Genomic DNA, 22,799 nt, shown 5'->3' with positions numbered 1-22,799 from the left:
TATACTGTTTATACTGTACACTATATGAGTTCAGTGGTGTCTCGTAGGGATTGGAGTCATGTACCATAGATATTTGATTGTTTTTTGAGTGTTTGTCGTGGTTGAAAGAATTGCCCCCATAGGTTAGCATTGTCGCTATCCCTAGCCCTGGGTAGCCATGGTGCAACTCCGGTTTGCCTGCATCAATTTTAGTCGCGTTTTTTGCTCCCCCAAACACTGGGTAACCATTAGCAAAACAATTTAGGGGTCAAAAATGGCCGAAATTCTCCTTTAATACCGAAATGCATTCACACCCTAAATAATAACAACAAAAAGAAAACCGGACATTAATGAATCGATACAAACATTTTATCAATTTCAATGAAGGTCCAAACTGAATCAATGTCCCCGTTTCCCCAACAACACAACAACAATACCTTTAAACAATCTTAAAATCTTACGTATAGCCTACTATCATAGATCAGAATGATCTGTCTGAGTGCTACCAGCTATGTTATTATTCTCAATCTCATTCATCAATGTAGGGGAATTTTTTGTTAGCTCCATATCCTGGGTGACCTGCTCTGGCTTCACTGTCCTTTTTGGCTTCTTTCTCCGGTTCACTGTGAGCTGCGTCCTTAGAACCACTCGCCTTGGGTCCTGCTAGAGAAGCTGAAATTGGATTCCACATTAGTATATACTGTAAATGACAAAGTTCGTACAGTAGTGCAAGAATCACTCAAGTTATGAGTCAGTCTTCCCTTTGTCTGACCACACTTTTGACTCACTTGGAGCTCTGGGAGCTTCTTTCCCACACTTGAGTGTGCTCTTAGCAAAGCACTCTGCCATCCAGGACAACACCTCTCCGCAATATCTGACCTAGAGACAGGTGAGCCAGAAACCACTGAGTGATGTAAGACGCCATGACATTGGTAGATTTTCATGTGAAACGTGCGTTAGGGGAAGTGCAACCAGACAGTGTGAAAAGGAGCTGTAGAGGTGACTCTTCCAGGTTTACCTGAGCCTCCATGGATGTCAGTCGTTTCTCTTGGTCCTTAAACCCACCGACAATCCTGAGCAGGCTCTGAACCCTTGGACACAAATAAAGCTCAGTTAAAAGCAGATTCAGTGTTGCAATAATGCCATTATACCACCAGGGGGCAGAAAAGCTTTAACATAAGGAAAGTGTGTAGGGTATAGTGAGTTTACCAGTGCTGGTTTAATATAAAAATAATAAATAAGATTATAATTATAATCAGGGTATTGTCAGTTCAAAAGTGCATGCTAGACATTTACTTGGAGGAGGTGCTCTTGAGTCTCTCCTCGCTACTTTCCCAATGCTGACGCTCCAGTTTGGCCAGGTAGTTCTCTTTCTGCACCGTCTCCCATGTTATCAGCCTCTGGTCTAGCCCTGCCGGCAGCTCTCTCTCTGGCACGCACACACGCGCACACACACATACACACTATAAGGCAGCCCAATAACCAATTAACTGACAGGCAATTTCTGAGGCTAGAGCAGGTGAAGGGCAGAGATAAACACACAGTGTGTATTTCATTTAGCCTAATTTTAATTTAGCCAAGATAAGCAACAAAAAGCTATTTCATCTCTCTGAAATAAGGTAGAAGTTCTTAATAGTCTTCAGTGGAAATATGCTGAAATGTGCATATAGGCCTCTCATACCAAGGTGCTCCTGCTTGGGCTCAGGCTGTTTGACCAGGCTGAGGAGGATCTGAGAAAGGTGGCTAATGATGATGAAGGGTGGGGCCAGTGCTGGACGGCTGTGGTATTCCACAATCAGGTTGTATCTCTGGAACTTCCAGAAGATGTCCGTGTTGCCCTGCACCACCTGGAATGTGTAGCTGTAAAAGGATAAAAATAAAGAAAGGAAAACCCATGTTAGCATGTAGGAAGAAGCCACAGGCTCAACCCCTTTTGTCAGACAAACAAATATACAGGCGTTTTATGGATTCCCACCTGAACATGGCAATAAGCAGATTGAGCAGCAGGACATTGGTGACAAGAAGGAAGATAACCAGCAACAGAATGACCAGCCAATTGGCATAGATGTTGGGACATGGCGGCCGTAGGCCCATGATAATCTCCTCTGAGTCATCGGTGCAGTTAATTTCAGGCATGCGAGCAGCTGTCCTCCGTTTATGAAAGAACAAGAAAATTAGATTAGCATTCAGCAGCATTCAGGGCCAACAGAGAGGCATCCCGCACTGCATGAATGAGCAAAATGTAACATGACAATAAACTGTCCCACTGCACAGCGCATATTTAAAAGCTACATTTTTTTCCAAAATACAAATAGAAAAATTTGGCATTTTCTGTGATTTTACCATCAATTTCCTCCAAGGGGATCTGGCCAAAGATGTGCAGGTAGGGGCGGTACAAGGCTCTGCGAAACACCCAGTCGATCCTGGGATCATTGGGGTGCAGAAGAGCCTGGGTGGCGACGCCGTACGCAATGAGCCACACGCTCAGGAAGAAGAGGAAGAAGAAAACATCCTTCATCTGTAAAGCGGAAAAAAGTTGTGTTTTCATCAGCGGCAGAGAGCGGCAGGGTCGTGTAGTAGATGGTGGTGTTCCGCTGTGCTCACCATCCTCTCCACGATGATGATCTTGGGGCCGAGCTGCTTGTGGATGGCAAAGATGTGGATCAGACGCAGAGTGAACACCATGAAGTCTATGGCCAGGACCGTCCTCCCCGCTTCATAGGTGTGAGTTACCATCCTGCAAAAAATCATATTCAAACTGACATTTACATTTTGACCTCTTCTTCACACTGGGTAACTAGTTCATTCATTCACTCCTTTAGCTTAATTCTCTTATTTTCTTTCCATTACCTGCAAGAGACCCCAACAACGAAGAGTGAGATGGCGACCATGTCACACTTGTTCCAGTTGTCCTCCACATAGAGCTTGAACTTCTTCAAGATGCTTATCTCTTCATCCGTGAAAAAGCTCTGAGTCATAAAGGAGAGTTGAATTTCTACTGTAAGATATAGTTGGTTGTAAATAGTAAATCATATTCAGTTTTTTTTTTATTGTTGCTGTAAAACGTGTGACGAGACATTTATCGTCAGTAGAAAATTGTTATAGCATATTAGTGTCATTTGTAAACTGAAATCTAAAAATGATAGTGTAGAATAATCGCTGTTTTCTTGTGACAGAAATTAGAGCCATGAGTCTCAAAGAATGAAAGAAAGACAGATGTTGCTAATTTACATTTTAAACATAGTAAATCAGCAATAAATTCAAAAAACATATAAATTAGGGGAAAAAAAGGTAACGTTTCCATTTTATACAGTATGCGTTTATACTGTGAATAAGTGCAGAGGTAGAATAAACCTTTTAAACATCTGCCGTGATTCTCTATTAGAGCTGAGTAATATCTCTCTCATATTAAGACGCCCTTTGCCAGGTCACACTGGAGCCCTGTTCAGACACACCTGCGGGGCCAAATGGGAGTTGGCAGCCACACAACCCCACTGCTTTAAAAAGCACCTGCAGTGTCCCACTTTCCCACTCCCGTGAAATGTGTCTTACACCTGAAGTGTGAGGTGGAGTGTCTCTCGAGGCTCGATCGGGGCACCTGTAAGTGCAGGTGGAGGCAGCGCTGGGTCTCTGGATTGCACAACTGTCTGACTAGCTGAGAGAGGAATGCTGCTGTTATAGACTAAGCCAGTGTGTGTGTGTGTGTGTGTGTGTGTGTGTGTGTGTGTGGGGCCCTGACTGCCTTCACAACTTTGCTACAAATGCCACTAATGAGAGAATATATGTGAACTTTATGACATCAGCTGCTTTTCTACATTGATTGGGCAAAGAATCTGATCTGATCTTCATCCAAATCTCAGGAATAGACAAAACACAACATGCCTAAGCTAATGACACAATTACACATTTTCACATCTGTATGTAACAAGCCCATCAAACATTCACAGTACTGTTGGATGGAAATACTGGTCAAACCTGCTTTGGCAGCATCAAATGCCAAAGCATTATATATAATATATAGTATATGTAATATTTATATATATATACTATATATACACATACATACAGAAAGAGAGAGAGATCGCCATTGGTTGCCACAGCTTTGTGAGAGTGAGAGGTCTTGCATCAGCCCATCTATTAGAATTAAAAAGCTGACAAACCTCCAGTCTCTAACCTTGTTCTATGACAGTTATGATAAGAACACTGGCCCCATTGGCATGGTGTTCCTTTAGGGAGTAGCATGGACCCCAGAGCCATCCCTTTGATGCCACAGGAGCCCCGCTGGGCTTGGTAGTGTGCCAGGGCCGCCTGTGGCTGTATGGTTCTTTTTTTGGAAACTTGCACCACAGTTCTGTTCAGCTCAGGGACTTTCTGAGATGCACGTTGAAAAAAAAAAAAAGTGTGAGCCAAGGGAACGGGAAGGTGAAGCCCTGTCTCATCTGGGGCTTTTGTGCCCATGGGAGCAAGTCTGAATGGGATCAGTGAAATAAGGGCTCATGCTCGTCTGACCTGGCTCACTGGGAGGGAGTCAGCCTGAGAGGTGAAAGGCTCATGAATCCTTAAAGCCCCAGAGAGAATGAGCTCATTGCTGCAATTCACATCAGCTCCCACTCAGATGTGTCTGACCTGCCAGGCATGGACTCTGTCATGCAAGCACATCTAACAAAAAGGCAGAGCTTCAAATTAGGTGTCACACTCCATAGACTGATAGATGTGGACACCTGGAAAAAAAAAACCTACTACGATATAATGACCTGAGAGTTTTAAAAATTGATTGTAAAGCCAGTGTGATGCGGTGCTTTGACGGTCACCTGTCGAAGCTCCTCCAGCACCAGGGTGAAGACCCAGAAGTAGAGCATGATCTCCGGGGCTCCGGGGCCAGAGGGCGGCGGCGGGCGGAAGTCTAGCAGCAGCACGTAGGTGAAGAGGCAGAGGAAGGCGAAGTACATGATGACATTACCGAGGAACACGGTGACAGGAGCGCTCCAGAAGCGTCGCCAGCGGCGGATTAAGAAACGCCACCAGACAGAGGCACAGCTCTGAGCCGCCGGATCTCCAGGTGGAGTGTCACTGGATATCAAAGAGCAGAAAAGAGACACTCAGGTGCTTTTATTATACGTACAAAACACGAGTACATAATGATCCAAACGCTGGTTACTATCCTGGCCTCGTGGGTAGATTACTGATGCTGTTCAAACGTTTGATGGTCGGCTTTATTGATGTAGGCTGGATGCACTCAGGCTGATGTACAGTGTTTTATGTGGGATTCTGTATGTGTTGTTTCAATAATATTTTCTATCATGATTTATGCATTTTATGATGTTCATGATGCATTTGAGTGCAAGACAAGTGAAATTCCACCTGGGGAAAAAAAGTGAAATGGTGCAGTGCATCAGATTTCTATACCTGATACTTACACCTGAAGTGTGAGGTGTGCTAATGCACGGTAATGGGATATGACAGGTGTTTAGACATATATACACTGCAAAAACTGAAAATCTTTCCAAGAATATTTGTCTTATTTCTTGTCAAAATGTCTCATTTCTAGTCAGAACAATCTCTTTCCATTTAGAATAAGACTCATCGCCTAAAAATTAACTTGCTTTTAGATAATTTTCACTTGTTTCAAACAATTTTTTACTTGAAATAAGTAGAAAAATCTTCAAGTGAAAGCAAGTTTTTTTGTGCTTGTAATAAGAATGAAAAACTTGCCCCACTATCAGATGATTTCAAGTGAAAATATGCTTGAAAGAAGTAAAATGTGTCAAAAACAAGTTACTTTTTTATGTGATGAGTCTTATTTTAAGTATAATTTGATTTGTTTTGACTAGAAATGACATTTTGACTAGAAATAAGACAAATATTCTTGGTAGGATTTGGAGTTTTTTCAGTGTAATGAGTATATGAGAAGAACTCTAACCCATCTCTAGCTACAGAATATAATTATCATTATTATTTAAGATCATTTTAAGTATTTTATGACGGCAAACTCACAGAGGGTCGTCGTCATCAGTTAACAGTAAGGCCTTCTCCGTATCCAGACTGTCCAGCTCCGCAAACTGCTCGCGGCCATTCCGATTGTCGTGTTCCTCATCACTGAGTAACACACAAGTGTGTCAGTGCCTACAACAACAACAACAACAACAACAACAACAAAACACACACGGACACTGAGGCGACGTGAGGCTGATCACCTGAACTTTATGAGGTTGGTCCAGATGAGCGCGGGACAGAAGAAAGACACCACTAGTTTGGAGATGGCCGTGTCTGTCGTCATGGCGCCCCACCAGATCTTAGTCAGCAGAGCCTGGAGGGAAATGTTTAGATTTGTATCATTTTGGGTGAAAGTAAAAAGTTGGGAAAAACTAACTTTTACAGGTGAATGACGTCAACCACAAGAGGGCACCACAGGCCTTGGAGTTATTATAGCCTTTATAGTCTTGTCACTGTATCCATGGAAGCATCATTCAGGGAGTTGCCCCACTTGGTTCACAGGAAAAAAAAAAATGCTAATTTTCCCTCCTCATCAAACCATTTCACATGGTGTGTGAAGCATTTCCTTCCCCTCAACTGTCAAGTTGCATCTTGGGATGAGGTCACGTGAAAGCACATGCCATACTGTCAGAACCGACCAATAAAATCTGCATCCTTGTGAAATATTACACATTTACCAAAATATAATGAACAACACACTACATCAATCCAACTGTGTGATTTAAATACATAGTTATTCCAGTTTTGCTCTGCTTATTAACTGTCCCTGCTGACATTGAATTACGAGTTTACTCCCCGTGATGACTTTCTAATGACACGGATGTCAGCTGGAGAGATATTTAGATGAGACTGTGCAGTGAATGGAGGTCAATGAGCAGCTAAACAACATGGATTGCGTGCAGCGCCCTGGGAAAATGCAGTGTTTCAATACTGAGGGCAGCAATATAAATCACCTGTCTCTCCTTATCGAATTTACAACAATTTGAAACTGTTGGATGAAAGAATCAGTTCACTTGGAAAGCGTGCGTGGAGCATGTGGATGCAGCTGCTTGTTACCTGAACTCCATCGTGGGCAAAGAAGGATTTGGCATCAGCCTCTGTTGCCAAGTTAAGGACTGTAGATTTGCTCCAGCAGTGTGTTCTCCTCACTAACAAAGCATAAGCTCTGTCTTCGCTGTTGGAATAACACTCTCCAAAGACATCTGCCACAATAACAGGCACACAGTGTCAAACACAGAATTGGCACATTCAGGTACATTATTCCCTTTCCAATTGGGTTCTGTTTGTACACTGTCATGAGGTCATTAAAAAATACCACTCGCTATGTTTAACCTTTACTTTTTCTGATGTCATCGCGTGGTTTATATACTCACCGAGCGCAAACTGCTCATACTTGGCCTCCTTCATGCTCCGCGCAGACTCAGCCTCCGATTCCAGTCGAGCCATCTCCTTGAGAATCTTACAACCCGCCAGCGCCGCCGCAACCGCCTCGGGGCCCTGAGGGATTAAAAGAAAGCTGAATCCAAGAAATGGGTTTGAGAGAGGGATCTGAGAAATCTAGTTTAGACTTTTAGTGAGCTGCGTTGTTGGCATCTAAATGCATGTGAGCATCCAGCTGCAATAGATACACTCCTACTCCTAAGTCCACCCACCCCCCTGTTTTCTGAAGGTCCACTGTGAGATTTGGCCAATAAATTACAGCGTACAAAAGGACCGTGTGCACAATATGAACAAAGATTTGACGGCAATTAGATGATATAAATATCTCAGATGTTTACTAAAATGCCTTGCCAGTTTGAGTCATGGAGGAGTTAGCGAATGGGCCTATCGGTGACCACAGGCCCCGCAGGCCACACTGGAGGTCAGGGGCCAAGTGGTCCACAGCCTCTGTTGGAACTGACTCTCAATTTAAGACAGGTAAAAAAATCTCTACTCATACTGTAATTTTCACCTTTGTTGTGTTTTTGTTGTTGTTGTTAATGTTGTTGTTGCTGTTTTTGTATTTGAATTTTGTATGTATACCATGACATATTTATTTGTTTATAACTATGGATTTGAATCAATGATTTTGATTTTTGTGAAATAAAATATTAAAAGAAAGAGGTAAAATCACCACTAGAGATGCAAAAGAAGCCGAAAGACAAAAACCCAAACACTCGTAGTAGTAGTTGTTTTGTGTCTCTTTCAGCCTGGAGTCAACCTGTCTGTGCCCGCTAAGTCCATGGTTTGGTTGTGATATCAGGCACCAAGCCCATGTTTTACATTTTAGCAGTTCACGCCCTTGGACTCAAATATCAAATAGTATTTCACCTTGGATGTGGCCAAAGTGGTGACGTCTACTGAGATAGAGAAATCTAACCACAGCCTTGAAGGCCTCCACCAGAGTTTGCTTCATGCATTGCATGTGTTTGCTTAGTTTATTACAGTTTATGATCAAATCACTTCGTCTTACTGTCCAGAGAATTTATTTATGCACACACTTGTTTTTTTTTTAAAGTACATTAAAAAAGAGAAAATCAAACTTGAACCTTTCATAATGAATTCAGCATACTCAACATTAATGTCTTAATAAACTTTTAGAAGCCGGGCCGTGGTTGCATCCTGATGAGCTTGAAAGCACAAATCGACATCATCATCTCTAAAAGAGATAAATGGAAACAAGTGGTTGTATGAATGTGGAACGTTTGCAAATGTTTGGAAGTTATGCAAAGTAGTCTGTGTATGATTTTAATAAAGAGCGTAGGGCATGAAAAAAAGAAAACACTGATACATGATGCTTGAATACTTAGAGAGTATTTCAGCATTGTGGGAAATAGTTAAGCACAGAGACTGAGGCAGGGTTCAGCAGCTGGCCTGGCTCTTTGAAGCAGCCCCCCACCAAAAAAGAGTTTGCTGCTGGCTAAGAAATAGCCCAGCACACAAAAACCCTGTAAAGGCACAGCTTGTTGTTTTTATGCTTTTCTTTTCTTTTCTTTTTTTTTTTTAAGATGACTCATACAACTACCGCTATCTAGTAAACTGTCCTCGAGGTCAAGCTTCTTATCAAATGGTCAGATAAGATAGTGAGTGATGTCAATCTTCGTGTCTATCTGTGAACAAATTGGATCAAATAGCATCAAACTGTTTCTTTAAACAACAATTTTAACATTAGATTTTTTTGTCCATCATACACACACATATACACACATGAGGATACAATGAATGTTATTTTTTATAGGTAGACAGACAGCGACTAATAACCACTGTAAGAAAACCATTACTTGGTCTTTCCTAAACACAGAGTGCTGTCATCTGTTATAGCATTAGAGTCCATGATGCTTCTGGTTTTATAATGTCATCATCTATAATCAACAGGTAATAACAACCTTCTCTCTGCAGAAGAAACATGGACCAACAGGACCCTACATGTCTAATGTGTAATTGAAGAGAAACACTGAGCTCTGTGTTTGAAGTTACAGCTGGTGGTGTGGACCTCATACCTCTCTTTATCAGTGTTTTTTATATATATTACGCTGTATAATGTCATTTCAAGCCTCATATGTATGTGCATATTAATTTTCAGATATTGTTCTTGCATAAGCCAGCCTGCGAGCGTAATTGTGATGAGGCCTTCTACATGAGAGATACTTCAAACAATGAAATTATGAATGCAGATATCCCGGCTGGAGTCTGAGTGGTAAAACGATTTTTCAGTTGGGAAGGGGTTGGGGAGGTGGTGGTGGTGGTGGGGTGGGGGGGGTTTACACACAATGAACGCAATTACCATAATTTCAGATAATGTTTGAAATAAGACGCAGGAAAGGAGCGCATCGCGGTGACCGTTTGTGAGATTACAGTAATTGGTTCCCTTGGATCAGGGAAGGGCAATAAAGAAATGAAAGGTGCCATGGAAATATGTTGAAAACAAAGAGCAATTACCATTGACTGGTGCCATTTAAACTGTTCACAGAGCATCAATTACATGTCAGGATATATTTCTCATTAACTTCCTAAGGACTTCAGACACGCTTGCACTACCTCACCAGTGGCGTGCTGCTGCTGCTTGAATATACTGCCTCTGCGAGCGCCATGACCTTCATTTGAATAATGTTCTTGGAGATAAGATAGCTTTTTAGTTCACCTCAGCTCTTGGTAAATATGCCGTTTGCTGCGCCTTTTTATCTAGAGTGACATTTTCATATGGCAGGGCTGACCCGCACCTGCACTGCGCTGGCCCACATTACTCATGTTGACGCCGAATACAGAATACAAACTAGCAGGGTATAATTCATCTCACTTAAGTTTGGTTTGAGCACGTTCTCGCTCCCCCTTTTTTTTTTTTTTTTGCCAACGCTCAGCACAATTAGACTTTCATTGATTGAAGCTTGCAGCACTGTGGGCTGGACCGAGCGTGAGCTGCTGCCTGGAACCGATCTGACTAAAGAAGCTGACAAGAACTGACCATGGCCCAAAAGTAGTTAGCCATCTGCTGTCGGTTCTGAAGGACGGCCCAGAGGAACAGATCCCTCCAAGGATGTTCAGAGCGCTCCTCTAACTCCGCCAGGTTCTTCTGGCTGTGGAACAGTCGACCCTTCGCCGGCTTCTCCTGCAGCACACAGACAGACAGACAGACAGCACACTCCATGTAGTAAATCTACTCACTTTACAGGGCGTACAGCTATTACATAAGTCATACAATCAATGGCAGCCATTATTGAAAAACCAATTATTCACTCTAGGGAAGGAAAACTAGGCTCTGTCTCCCTGTCATATTTAAAAAATGATTCCTATGAAACATGACGAACAGACAGAGATTTTCTTCATGGTTTGATGTGTAATTTCCTCCCTGAAATTATCACCTTTTTTTTTTTTTTTTTTCCTCCAATGCTGTGCGCTATGGTACAAACACCATGTATTACACAACATAGAGAGTGGTAATTAATTTGCAAATCCAGAGGATATATTTAGACAAGGTTTCTCAGGATGTGACTACAGATTTGGTTTTGTGATGATGATCCATCGCTCCCGCTCCCTTGAGTCATGGTGTAAAATGAAGAGGTGCTGTCGACCTCTGCAGAGGAGCGGTGTGTTGATACGCAGCATGGAAAACAGGTGACCTATTACAGTTCCGCTACACAAATCATAGCCAATATTCCGTGACTTCAATAACATGATGTAATTCCTGTTTGGATAAAACATAAGGCTGTAAATCCCTCCATAGCTTCCATAATACAACAACGGAGAGAAGGCTGGCTTTTTTTTTAAAGGTATTTTTTTGGTTATGCCTCGATTTGATAGAAACAGAGAGAGGAAGAGGAAGAGGAGGAAGCACATGCAGCAAAACGAATGGTTTGTCGAACTGGGGACTTGTTACTCAGGGGATTTGAGTCCGTGGGGTAGACTATGCACCCCAGCCACTCAGCTATCAGGTCACTGTGAAGGGCTGACATGACAGAGGAGACAGAGAGACGGGATTAACTAACAGTTGTGGTGAGGTTGTGGGTCTGAGTCGGTGTTTCACTTCTGCAGGTGCAGTGTGAGGTCTGCGATGGCCGCTGAAGGAAACAGATGCAAGTACAAAAACAGGCCGCAAATTCAGCCTGACGCCACGACAGCGTTCGTGTTTCATGCAGACATAATGCTGTAGGTGTGGGGTGTGTGTGTGTGTGTGTGTGTGTGTGTGTGTGTGTGTATGGGGGGGTAACCAAACCACAGCAGCCCACGGTTAAAGGGATAGTTCAACACTTTGGCAAATTGGCCCATTGCCATAATCGCTATAGTCATAGCAGTAGGTTTGTTACCTTTAATTGTCAGTGCAAGCTATTTTTAGAACGGTGGAGCAGAGCGGCAAGCTGCTCAGCGCTACGCTACGGAGGCTCATGGGATTTCTTGGTTTCCCTAATCAAACTAATCAAATACACAATCCAACAACTCCAAATTGCTGTCGTGGAAAAGTTGTGACCACGCTATGCGATAATAACGGAACGTTACAAGACAGAGTTGTTTTCGGGGTAAATGCAGAGACTTCTTGCCGGAAAACTGCCCCTGAAGGGAACTGCCCCTGTTTTGCATGAATTTACCTCTAAAACGACTCTGTCTCGTAACGTTCCGTTATTATCTCATAGCGTGGTGAATGTTGAACTATAATGTGGTGAATGTTGAATTATCCCTTTAAGTCAAGCAATATATAAATATATATGTATGTATATTTCTCTCTCTCTCTTTATGGGAATGACAGCAAAAAACCTGTGATGATCCTGGCAATGACGTTTTCAGAATGTGCAATGTGTTTATGTGTATTTGCATGTGCTCTCTTGAGCTGCGCCGCATTGATCCCTCTGGGCCACCGTAGAGATCACAGTTACAGAGTCACACTGTTCTCCAGGAGGCGTATTTACCGTGAAGTCTGTAGATTACCTTTTTTTATTGCCTCCTCGCAGCCTTTAACAATTGGGAATGAGGGGAAAATCACTTTCTGCTCATAACTCACAGACAAAAATGCAAACTGTGTCAAGGGGTCACAAACAGACGCTGCTTCACATAATGGTGTCACAAGCTGGAGAGATAGAGACAGAGAGATGAGAGCTGCTTGCAGGTGGAGGTGGAGCCTAATTCATCAGTGGACAGGTTTCTTACTCAGTGCAGTGTGAACAGGTCACTGGCCCTGAACTGTGACGCAGCGACGTACTCACCGTGGGGATCTTTTGGTAGAAGCCTTTGCAGGAGTCGTGGAGAAAGTCTTTCAGCACTTTAGCGACCTCGTACAGGGTGAAGCGAGGTTTCCCCTGCTCGGGCGGATGGTGTCCGGGCGGGCCGGGCGTCCTGGCGGCTCCCAGCAGGATCTGCTTCTCCTCGTACTTTTTGAGGAGCAGGTTGTGCAGCAGGCTCTTCTCTGACACGGACCAGTAGAGCTCCTGCAGGCGACCGTAGGTCAGGAACTCGCCCAGGTTCACCCCGTTGTCCACGAAAAGGCGCACGAAGTCCGGTTTGTCATTGATCAGCGCGTCCATCATCACCTCTTCAAGGTCGCACGCCTGCAAAGAGCACAAATCTATGTTACAGTGAAAAGCTTTTTGTGATGTGCTGGGTTACTGAGATGTGCAGGGGCTCACTCTTATTTATTTCTGTGCTGATTAGTTCATTTTCATGTTGATTGAATACAAACAATGACAAATAGAATTCAAAATAAAGGGAAAAAAAGAGCTACAGGTAGCCACATGAGTCAAAGAGGTAGCAGAGATTCAATTTATGGTTACAAATCAGTCTGACTTCTCAATAAAATGGGTTAACCTTTACCCACTCACCTGAAATTGGAGACTGATACACACTCCTTTAACAGGGGACTAAAAGCATGGTTAAAGCAAAACAACAATACTATCATGTATAAATATGAACTTTCTCATTGTTACTAATATTACTGTTCTCTGTTTGCTTCATCTCCTCTCGCTGATCTTGTGCTCTGTGTTTTTAGATTAGCATATTACTGTAATGATCATGCACTTTGTTTTACTTCCTTTTGCTGATCATATGCTCTGTATTTCCAGAATATTACTGCACTTTGTTTTATCTCATACTGTTGATAATATGCTCTGTGTTTTTAGAATAGCCGCCCATGGATTGGTGTTGAAAACTAGGACGTGTGCTAACACACCCAAGCAAAGCATCTGGTCTGTCCACTGGAACAGTCTCAATGATGTCCATATCAAATAAAATAAACATAAACATAAACTTCCTGGTCTTAAACACAATAAAGGACAAATCTCACCTTCCACTCCACATCCCCGTTAAAGATGTCACTCTTGGCGATGTCCACCCTGTTCCAGGCCACAGCCAGCTTCAGCTCATCCAGGAAGTCCTGAGCCTCCTGACTCTGGCTCTTACAAGCTGATACACACACACACACACACACACAAAAAACAAAACAAAAAACAGGATGTCAACAAATGAAAATGTGAAACTCTTAAAATATCAAGCCTCTCCCTCTCTTGCTTTCTCACAAAACCCATGTACTTTACCCTTGACGAGAGCTTTGAGTATGACTGTATCCAGCTCCGAGCTCTCCTGCTCCGGGTCGTGGACAGTCAGGAGATGCCCGTGATCAAGTATCTTCTGGATCTGATTGGCCGGAGAAATAATGATCAATATCTCACTTCAGTGAGGTACAGTAATGTGTTTTTTATTAGTAGTAGTATTATTACAGATTATATTTATTATAAAATTACAACTACTTTATGTCAGTTTGAAAAAAATATATCTTGAATTATTGGTATCTTTCCCTCCTCCTTCATATTCCTAATTGGGTCATCACATATAAATTCTGAAGATAAGACTGAAAATCCTACATTAGCTTCTCTCACAATCTTTCTCACTGTGCCCCATTTTTCTGGCAGCGTTGGAGATGTGTGCATATCCGTGTATGTGCCTGCCTCCATGCTGTGCACATCGCTCTCACCAGCTTGACCCAGTTACTGATGTCTGTGCTGTGGTGGGCATTTGGAAAGGTGTCCAGCATCAGCTCATGAACGCTGTCCGTATCCCAGCATCCCCGATTCATCAGTGTGACGAGGATGTCGGCCACGCCTCCCGAGCCTGCCAGGATCAGCCACGGTGTTGAATTGCCAATGCCTTTATACATCCTCTGCAGAAAAAAAAAAAAAAAAAAAGGACACGGTGTTCAGACGCCTGGACGAACTCATAAATGTCATGTTTTTTTTTTAAACTTAATAACTCGGCATCGACAGAGTCGTATTGATCGGTGTAAGCCGTCTTTAATCTCCTCAGTTAGAATTCTCTTTATGCAAATAAACAGGCCGGCTTTTTAAGTTGAAGAGATTGGTTTTTTCGTGTAAGCGGAGATAATTTGTCTCGCAGTCTGGCTCTGGCCCGCTATACTTCAGGAGGCGGCCCAGACAGAATTTGATTCAGAGCCTAATTCTCAGGCCACTGTTCAAAGTCAGATTATGCACATTCACGTGACACATCAGATATCTGGGTTTTATAATAAAGTCTCACGTGTTTTTTATTTCAGTTGTTGAGTTTAAAAAAAAAACAAAATACTCACCCTTAGGATCTTGGGTTCCCCGTGGACCAGGAGACACAAAACAGGGATCTCAAAACTGCCTGCACCTGAAATCACCAAAATCTATATTCAGAATAAAAATCATTTGCATGTCAGAGTGGTTTAAAAAGCATTACCACTCTGGTATTATCTCCCAGTGCTGTGTGAACTGCGCATCAGCTTGTTTCTCTTCTGTCAACTGCAAAAACAACCAGTCTGACTGAAGTGTTTTTCATACATATAGTATTTTTCACAAGTTCCCGTTGTTGTCCCTTTGCACCGCATCATCCATCATCCTCTTTCTCTCTCTCTCTGACTTCCCTGTCTCTCTCTCTCACCCTCGCTATCAGGATTAAGACAAAAGGAGGAGAAAAAACAAGAAGAAACAGATGAACCCAGACTGGGTCAACCTTGTTATTCAATGCTTTTAACCTCAAAAGTCACAACTGGGCCTTGGACAAGGCTTAGCTGGGGCTTTTTACTGTCCTCACAAATGCACAAATGGATGAAGAGGGTTTCTGAATTTGAGTGTTTGTGTTAAGGTGCAGTTTTTTGAGCTCTCAGGGACACCGTACCGGAGTCCAACGGTTAAACAAAAGTGGAAAAAGTCAAGTCAAGACTTTTTTCTCTCTCTCTCTGCTTATTTATGTTTTGCCTCCTTGGTAAGTCATGACCTCTTGGTCTGAAATCGATATTTCAATACGTCTATATGTGCTAGTGTCCCCTGGAAAAATGAAATATTATATAATCTTCCACAACAGAGGCATTGAAAGGCACTGAGAGGAAACTGCAAAGCAATTCTGAACGGAATGGGTTTTTTTTTTTACTACAGGTGTAAGAATAGAGAATGAGTCCCCGCTTTGTTGGCTGTGCGCTCATGAGTGTGTGTGAGTCACATGCTCTGTCTCCCTGATGCTGGTTTGAAATGACTCCGCTGGCTGTCATTTGCTGGCAGCAACATACAGACAAGAGCGGTGACATCCCTGCAAAAGGCAAGAAGAGGGAAAGACTGCGAGCGAGCAGCAAACATGGCTGCACGAACAGCACTAAACACATTTGTGGGGAGAGTGTAGACATAAACTCTGTGTAAACATAATCTCTTGTTTGTTTACAAGAGAAACTCCGGAGTACCTTTGATTACTGGGGGTTTTGTGAGGCAGCACCAGTTATCCATCTTAGCAAGTCTGTGGTATAAAATCAAATACTAAAGGGACCGTAGAGAGAAAGACAGAGCGTCTGACGCTGGCGAGCCTCCTCACTTGCTATTCTCCGGGAGACTTTCTGTTTTTCACTTTTTAAAATATATATTTTTTTATTTCCCATGGGCCATGAGGAGTCTATAGCAGAGTTTTACTCTGCTGTGCTGAACAAACAGAGCTCTGAGGAGACTACTACATTTGTGTACAATTTTGCAGCACATGATTCTACAGCCAGCCATATTAAAAGGTCATAAAATATGAAAGCAGGGCTTTTTTAAGGTATCAGTATATGAAGTAGCTACCTGTACTTTGAGCATCACCACGGTGAATAATGCTTAATGCATTATGAATAATATATTATATAGTATATAATTTAATACCTAGGACCGGCTGTTTGAATGAGCACCTCTGCTTTTAATATTTCAATACATTTTACAGTTTATATTTCTCTAAATTTTATATTATGTAAACGTAAATGCGTGATTTAACATTTCATGGGGTCATTCTGAGCTCTGATATCATTACTGATGCCTCGGAAAAAAAGATTCTCAGTCCATTACTGGTTCCCAGCAGTGACCTAAAGGGGATTTACCTCCATAACCAGTCCGCTGAAGGGAGATGTGCTTGAGCAGCTTCACCCTCATCTCGCTGGTGGCTCCGGGCCTGTTGGGATCCTCCTCCACCAGCACGAAGTGAGAGTGATGGCTGTCCAGGGAGTAGACCGAGCCATGAGGCAGGTCCTGCGGCTGGTACACGGCCGGCTCGTCCACCTTGAGAGGGTGATGGAGGATGCAGGCAAAGGACAGCATTAATAATGCCTGATTGATGTGGACTGTGTAAATATTTGCTCATAATGATGCTGTTTTTTCTTTTTAAATTAGCGCTCGATTGTCTCATGTGTGTCCTGAAACCTTGGCAGTGAGGAGAGCTTCTCGGTTGTGGATCATGTTCCAGGGTGCGATGCCAATGGCCACCACTCGAACTTTAGAGGAGGTGCTCGCCAAGGAGTGATCTCTCACCGCCTGGCCCAAGTGCTTGGTGATGCCAAAGCGAAGGCCATTAGTTAAAATCCACGCCCCTGGAGAACAAGCAGTGGCATACAGTCAGTATAATGTGTGCAAGGGGGTATGGACAGCGTCTGTGCTCACAGATCTTTATCGTGTGTTTGTACCAAAACTAGTTCACTTGTGTCCTGGATTCTATACAAGCTGCTGGTCTATTGATGACGCTAATTAGATTATTGCCTTGTATGGTTATAAAGCCTTCAGTCTTAGGCCTCCTTACATACATTAAAATTCATGAGAAATATTTTACCAATCACGCAGTTTAAAAAAAGAAGCTATAAATAATGTATGACTCTTATTTTAGATCTCACACATCTAAATAAAAGACTGGTTTTTCATCTTCTGTGATGTGTCTGCTGTAGTTCTGCTGGCAGGCGACAGAGGGCAACAGAGAGCCCGCTTTCTGAGTGATGGAGCCTGTGTGGGCCGCCCCCCCGCCCCCCTTTTGAATCTAACCTGTGCTCTGTGCAGCCTTCACAAGTCCTTTTCTCAGAGTGTCCCTGAGCCAGGGCTTCATCTGAGCCACCTCGTCTCCTCCCACCAGAGCCACCACCAGGTGAGGAGGAGCCAGGCCCCACTCCTCTGTCAGCATCTGGTAGATCAACACAGGGTCTGTGCTGCTGGACACCCTCATAAACTGGATATTTATATATATAAAAAAACAGAAGAAGCACAAGTTCATATGTCAGGATTCTCCTCAAAAACATTTACTCTACAAACTTTTACTTTTGTGTTACATAAGCCTCAGTCGTGTAGTCGGCTTTCACCTTTCCTCTCATCTTTGTGGAGCCAATGAAGTCGATGTCGCCCACTCGTCCAGCTGCCCAGTGACTCCTCTCCCTTTTCATCCTGCTGGCCAGGCCTCTGGCTACATTCTCCAGCGTCTCATCCACCGTGGAGCAGCAGGAGCAGCCCAGCAGGACACTGAAGACAAACACACATTAAATGGATATGTGCAGCGTATCATCAGTCCTCACCGACACAACACAATAGAAAAATAGAGCTCCACGGACTCTTCTGTCTTCCTGCTCTCCTGCAGTGCAGCAGGCACCTGGACAGGGCTGTGGAGTCTCATGGCTCACATCTGTCCTAAAAACATCAGGCCGGTGATCAAGTTCTCTTTCTCTTTTGGAGTCTCTGGTTATTGCTTTTCTTTTCTTTCCTTTCCTTTTAAATAACAAGTACACAAAAACACATCCACCCCCTCATGCACGTACTGTACAAAGTAAGATAAGTAAATATAACAATATATAAATAGAGCTATTGAGCAAACAAACAGGATATCATTTTACCATATAATTAAAATAAACAACTAGAAAAAGGAAAAAAAAAACAGAGAACAAGAAAATAAATAGATGAATGAAGTAAAATAATTAAAAACAAATTAGGAAAACAAGTTCAAGAGAGACTATTTTAGTTCTCAGGGTGCATCAGAGTGGGACATTGTGTATTTAAACAGTACCATTATAATTACATCTGCACTAAGGGCTCTCAGGGAACTCCAGCTCCTCTGCTACATATCTAAAAAAAAATCTACAGGATGAAACTCACTCCATGTGGCTAATTTTTTCCCAGCCTCGTATAATATAGGACTTTTTGATCCATTATGTATGAACAGATAGTAACTATAGTAATTTCAGGGATGCCTGAGAGTGTCACAGACATCTAGTGAAATGTTAACTTGGGGCAGCTCCAACAAGTGATGCCAGTGTTCAAATTAACCTAAAGAGCAATGACTTGTCACTCTGTCTGCAGGGCGGGTTATTGTGTTGTTGTGTCTGGTTGTTATTTATCAGGTCTAGTCCTAATGCTAATGCAAAAACATGTGCAGTTAAGTCAGGTAGCAGGAACAAAAAAAAAAAAAAGATTAATGCCACCATGTCAGTCCTGAACAGTCTGACACAGAACAACTCCATGGGAACTATCTTCCATTTTTAGACATCCCTTTTTTTTCTCCTTTTGTTTGACATATAATTGGACATAACTCATTACTTTCCACTTTCCTTTAACCCTCACTTTCATCCTTAATTGGGCAGAGCCTTCATCATTTCCAGACTGGGTCATGATGCATATTATGTAGCAGCAGCAGATCCAGATGCAGAGGTGGACTAGGCACCTACCCACGTGTTCCATCATCAAAAACAACTCATTTGGATGATTTTTGCCCGGTTGGAGGTTTGCGCGCTGTTTTATACTGTTAGTTTGGCTGCTTTGTCCTTAATCTGCTCCATCAGACATGGAGCGCTTTGGCTTTTCTCAGTATTTAACGCTGGACTAAAGCGTTCCATTCTACAGCTAGGAAATAATGACCGACTCTCATGAATAATTTAAATAGAAAACTGTACTTGGAATTAGTTAAGGGCTTGTTAGTCCAGTACAAATGTTTGCCTCCTGTAGCACCTCTTTCCACTCTCGCTCTGCTAATCACTGGACTGATCTGGGTGCTTGCAAATGTCTCGTCTCTGATGATGTGACGGTGATGTCTTCATAGTGAATACTGAACAGTGCTGTCATTTGTTTCTGATAAGGGCCTCTGCCAGCTGCCTGCATGTACTGTATTAGATATATGACTTCATGTGGAGGGAATAGGCTTATCATTGACCTCTGACACACGCATACACACACACCTGTGCTCCTCTGACCACTCCAGCGCATCCCCACATCTCAGGCATCGTGTCTGCGGCTGCAGCGTCCCCTGTAAACAAATGAACGCACAGATATTATGTCCAATTTTTCCCTCTAAATGCATCACCACTTGCCAACGGAGGGATTCTTAGAGGCACTTGCGGCCAATGCAAAGTTAGCTGAATTTTCATCCTCGCCTCCTATGCAAAGAGCTTCCTGCCTGATGCTTGAACTCCAAATACTCCAAAATGCCGTCACTCATACAAAGTGCATGAAGCGGCACCATGGCGCTGAATCTATCTCTTGAACATAAATCCCTTGCGATACAAGTGTGTGTGCGATGTTGCTTTTGACACTGTGAGAAGCGTAGTTATTGTTTCATGCTGGAAACAGCCACAGTCTGTCCATCTGAGTGATTCTTTTCATAAGAATAAATGACACAGAGTTCAGTCGGTAAACTGGTTCATTATTGATAAGATTATCCATTTGCCTGAATAAACACAGGCTTTTATCAGCCGGCCTTATTTGCATGGGCACTTGAGCTGCCGGTGAGATATGATTAAAACAAAAATGCAACATAAGTGGCTATTTCACAGACAAAAAGCAATGGTTTTACCAGTGCATCTTAAATTAAAGAAGACATTAAATTGTGGCTCTATGGTTAACACCAATCAGAGTTTAGCCATCTGTTTGAATGTGAGTGTGGGAGCCTTTATTTGACTACAGGTCTGAGTCTGGGAGGGAAAAGACTCCTGGGTATGAAAAACAGGACCATTTGCATGCAAAGGTAGAGGAGAGGAGGCCCAGCTGTGTGCACACACACTACACACACTTTACATCTTGCTTGAAGTCAAGCACGATGAAGTGAAGAGACGGTGATCTGGGATCTGTCTGAGTCAATGTGTGCACCGTAGCAGAAAGGCAGCACAGCTGCAGAGTGTGGGGAAGACGTATTGACCCAACAATCAGCTCTTAGACACATGTTCCTGTTTAAATTTAAAGGATGTAAAGTAATCCCAAAAGCCTCAGTTTCACTGACTACAGTGACACATCTATACATCTTATAGAGTTATAACCTCGGGCTTGCTATGAAAGGACATAACTCAGAACAAATATTGCATGAATTGTGGTTTGAGATTAAAAAAAAGAGGAAAAGAAGAACAAAAGCAACCGAAAAAAGTTTGTTCCACCACCGTGAACCATGAGAGTTAAGACATTTGCATAGAATGCAATGTTCAAAGGAACTACTGATTCAGGACCAACTGTTGATTAGAAAAAAAAGGCATGAAATATCTCTCTGATATTAGTACTGGCACATTAGTGCACCTCTTTAGATAAATGACCAAACCCTGAACTCCTGCTTTACCTCCACGTAAAACTCGTCAACTGTGTAATTATGGCCTTCAAATTTAAATTCATTTACATTTTTACTTTATACATAAATCTCAGGATGAATTTATATTGTGCTGCAGCCCTTGACTTACAATAAACAGCGCAGTGTGAATGGAGGCGGAGGTGTAAATGTACTGCGTTGTGTTTAAACATTTGTCATAATACACAATATTCACAAAGTAAGCAACTGAAAAGTTGTACAAGTATATCTCAGTTTAAGAAAATGTTTAAAAAAGTAAAAATAAAAAACCGAGAAAGAGAAAAAGAAGGGAAAAAATAAAAGATAGACAAGCTGTGTCCACTGCTACTTGTTTACTTGTTATATGTTTCATCATCTTTAATTTTTTGAAATATAGTGTATAATATTGGTGTTGATAGTAAGCCAATGCAATTATGGTACTGTACGTTTTTCGTCATCCTGCTCCTTTTCATTCATGGTGACTATACATTATGTAAATATGTGCAACCGTGTGTAATATGTAAACCATGAATGGAATAAATCAAAATGAAATGAAATATATATAACTGTGTGTTCCCAGGCAGCATTCTTTCACACTGACCTGTTTAAAACTTGGCAAATAGAAAAAACAACAGTCACCCGAGTGTGCAACTCACCAGAGGTGTGTCTTGTCTCTGCTGCATGGCTGAAGAGAACGCTCCTCCGCTCCTCCTGCCACAACACACCTGTGAGGCGCCGAGAGAGAGTTTTCATCCCCATCCGTCAGCTCCGCCACCTGGGCCGTCAGGAAGTGGGGTAAAGGTGGGGCCCTGCCTCCGGCCAATCCCGATACGACGTCCCTCCCGTACTTTGCATGTTGGTCAGCTGCTGCTGAACTTTGCTCTCATCAGCACCAAAAACTCCTCCTGCTGACTGGTAGATACACTTTTAATTTACAAGAGATGCTTTGCAGTTGAGTGTTTGGCACATTCACACACAACTGAACAAATAATTGTACAAAAATTAAAAATGCAAATTGCAAAATCAGCAGAATGGAAAATAGATAAATACAAAAACTGTGATATTTCCCATTAGTGTCTGCACCAGCCACCAGTGTCAATGTCACAACTTTGCCATATTCAATTAGCTAGATGGGGACCATGTGTAGTATATACAAAAGAATGATTCCCTGATTAATTTTATAGCTTATTAGTATTGTGTGCACCATTGTAACATAAGTGGATCCACAAACTGCAGGAGTTATGCTCTCTCTGCTCCACCATCACCACCCTCAGCACAGATATTACACAAGATCCGCCAGAGGTGGAATGAAAGCTTTGTGAAGGGGTCTTCAAGGTCACCAGACTGATCCGCAAATTGCAGCAGCAGACAGCGAGCGGTCTCTCCCGCACTGTGCCAGACCCATAATCCCCAATTTTTCCAGTGGAGCTGCCCAGTGACGAGCAAATCATACTGGGATTTAACTGGCAGCTATGACGGTTGAATAATGTGAGAGAGAGATAGAGAGAGAGAACGGGGGCCTTCTTCACGTTTCCCAGCCAGTGTTTAAA

At 42.7% G+C, this 22,799-nt stretch overlaps 1 protein-coding gene across 1 annotated transcript; it reads right to left on the bottom strand.

The window, feature by feature from the left end:
- Positions 1 to 331: 331 nt before the first annotated feature.
- trpm5 (transient receptor potential cation channel, subfamily M, member 5) lies at positions 332 to 22,688 on the bottom strand. Its single transcript, XM_085772274.1, has 26 exons — positions 21,906 to 22,688; positions 19,901 to 19,968; positions 18,041 to 18,197; positions 17,730 to 17,910; positions 17,121 to 17,287; positions 16,802 to 16,979; positions 15,014 to 15,078; positions 14,405 to 14,590; positions 13,968 to 14,067; positions 13,718 to 13,836; positions 12,645 to 12,986; positions 10,415 to 10,558; positions 7,347 to 7,470; positions 7,030 to 7,175; positions 6,174 to 6,286; positions 5,974 to 6,075; positions 4,791 to 5,049; positions 2,830 to 2,948; positions 2,584 to 2,716; positions 2,323 to 2,497; positions 1,955 to 2,123; positions 1,661 to 1,839; positions 1,276 to 1,408; positions 998 to 1,070; positions 768 to 858; positions 332 to 651 (listed from the first exon to the last, which is right to left on the bottom strand). Exons 1-26 carry the CDS (start codon positions 21,930 to 21,932, stop codon positions 509 to 511), a joined length of 3,693 nt encoding a protein of 1,230 aa, XP_085628400.1. The 5' UTR covers positions 21,933 to 22,688; the 3' UTR covers positions 332 to 508.
- Positions 22,689 to 22,799: the final 111 nt, after the last annotated feature.

Source organism: Trachurus japonicus, chromosome 3 (assembly GCF_045865225.1).
Source record: "Trachurus japonicus isolate A0001 chromosome 3, Traja_1.0".
Lineage (NCBI taxonomy): Eukaryota > Metazoa > Chordata > Actinopteri > Carangiformes > Carangidae > Trachurus > Trachurus japonicus.
The sequence above is the reverse complement of the archived record's forward strand: the minus strand, read 5'-3'. Positions and strand labels throughout refer to the sequence as shown.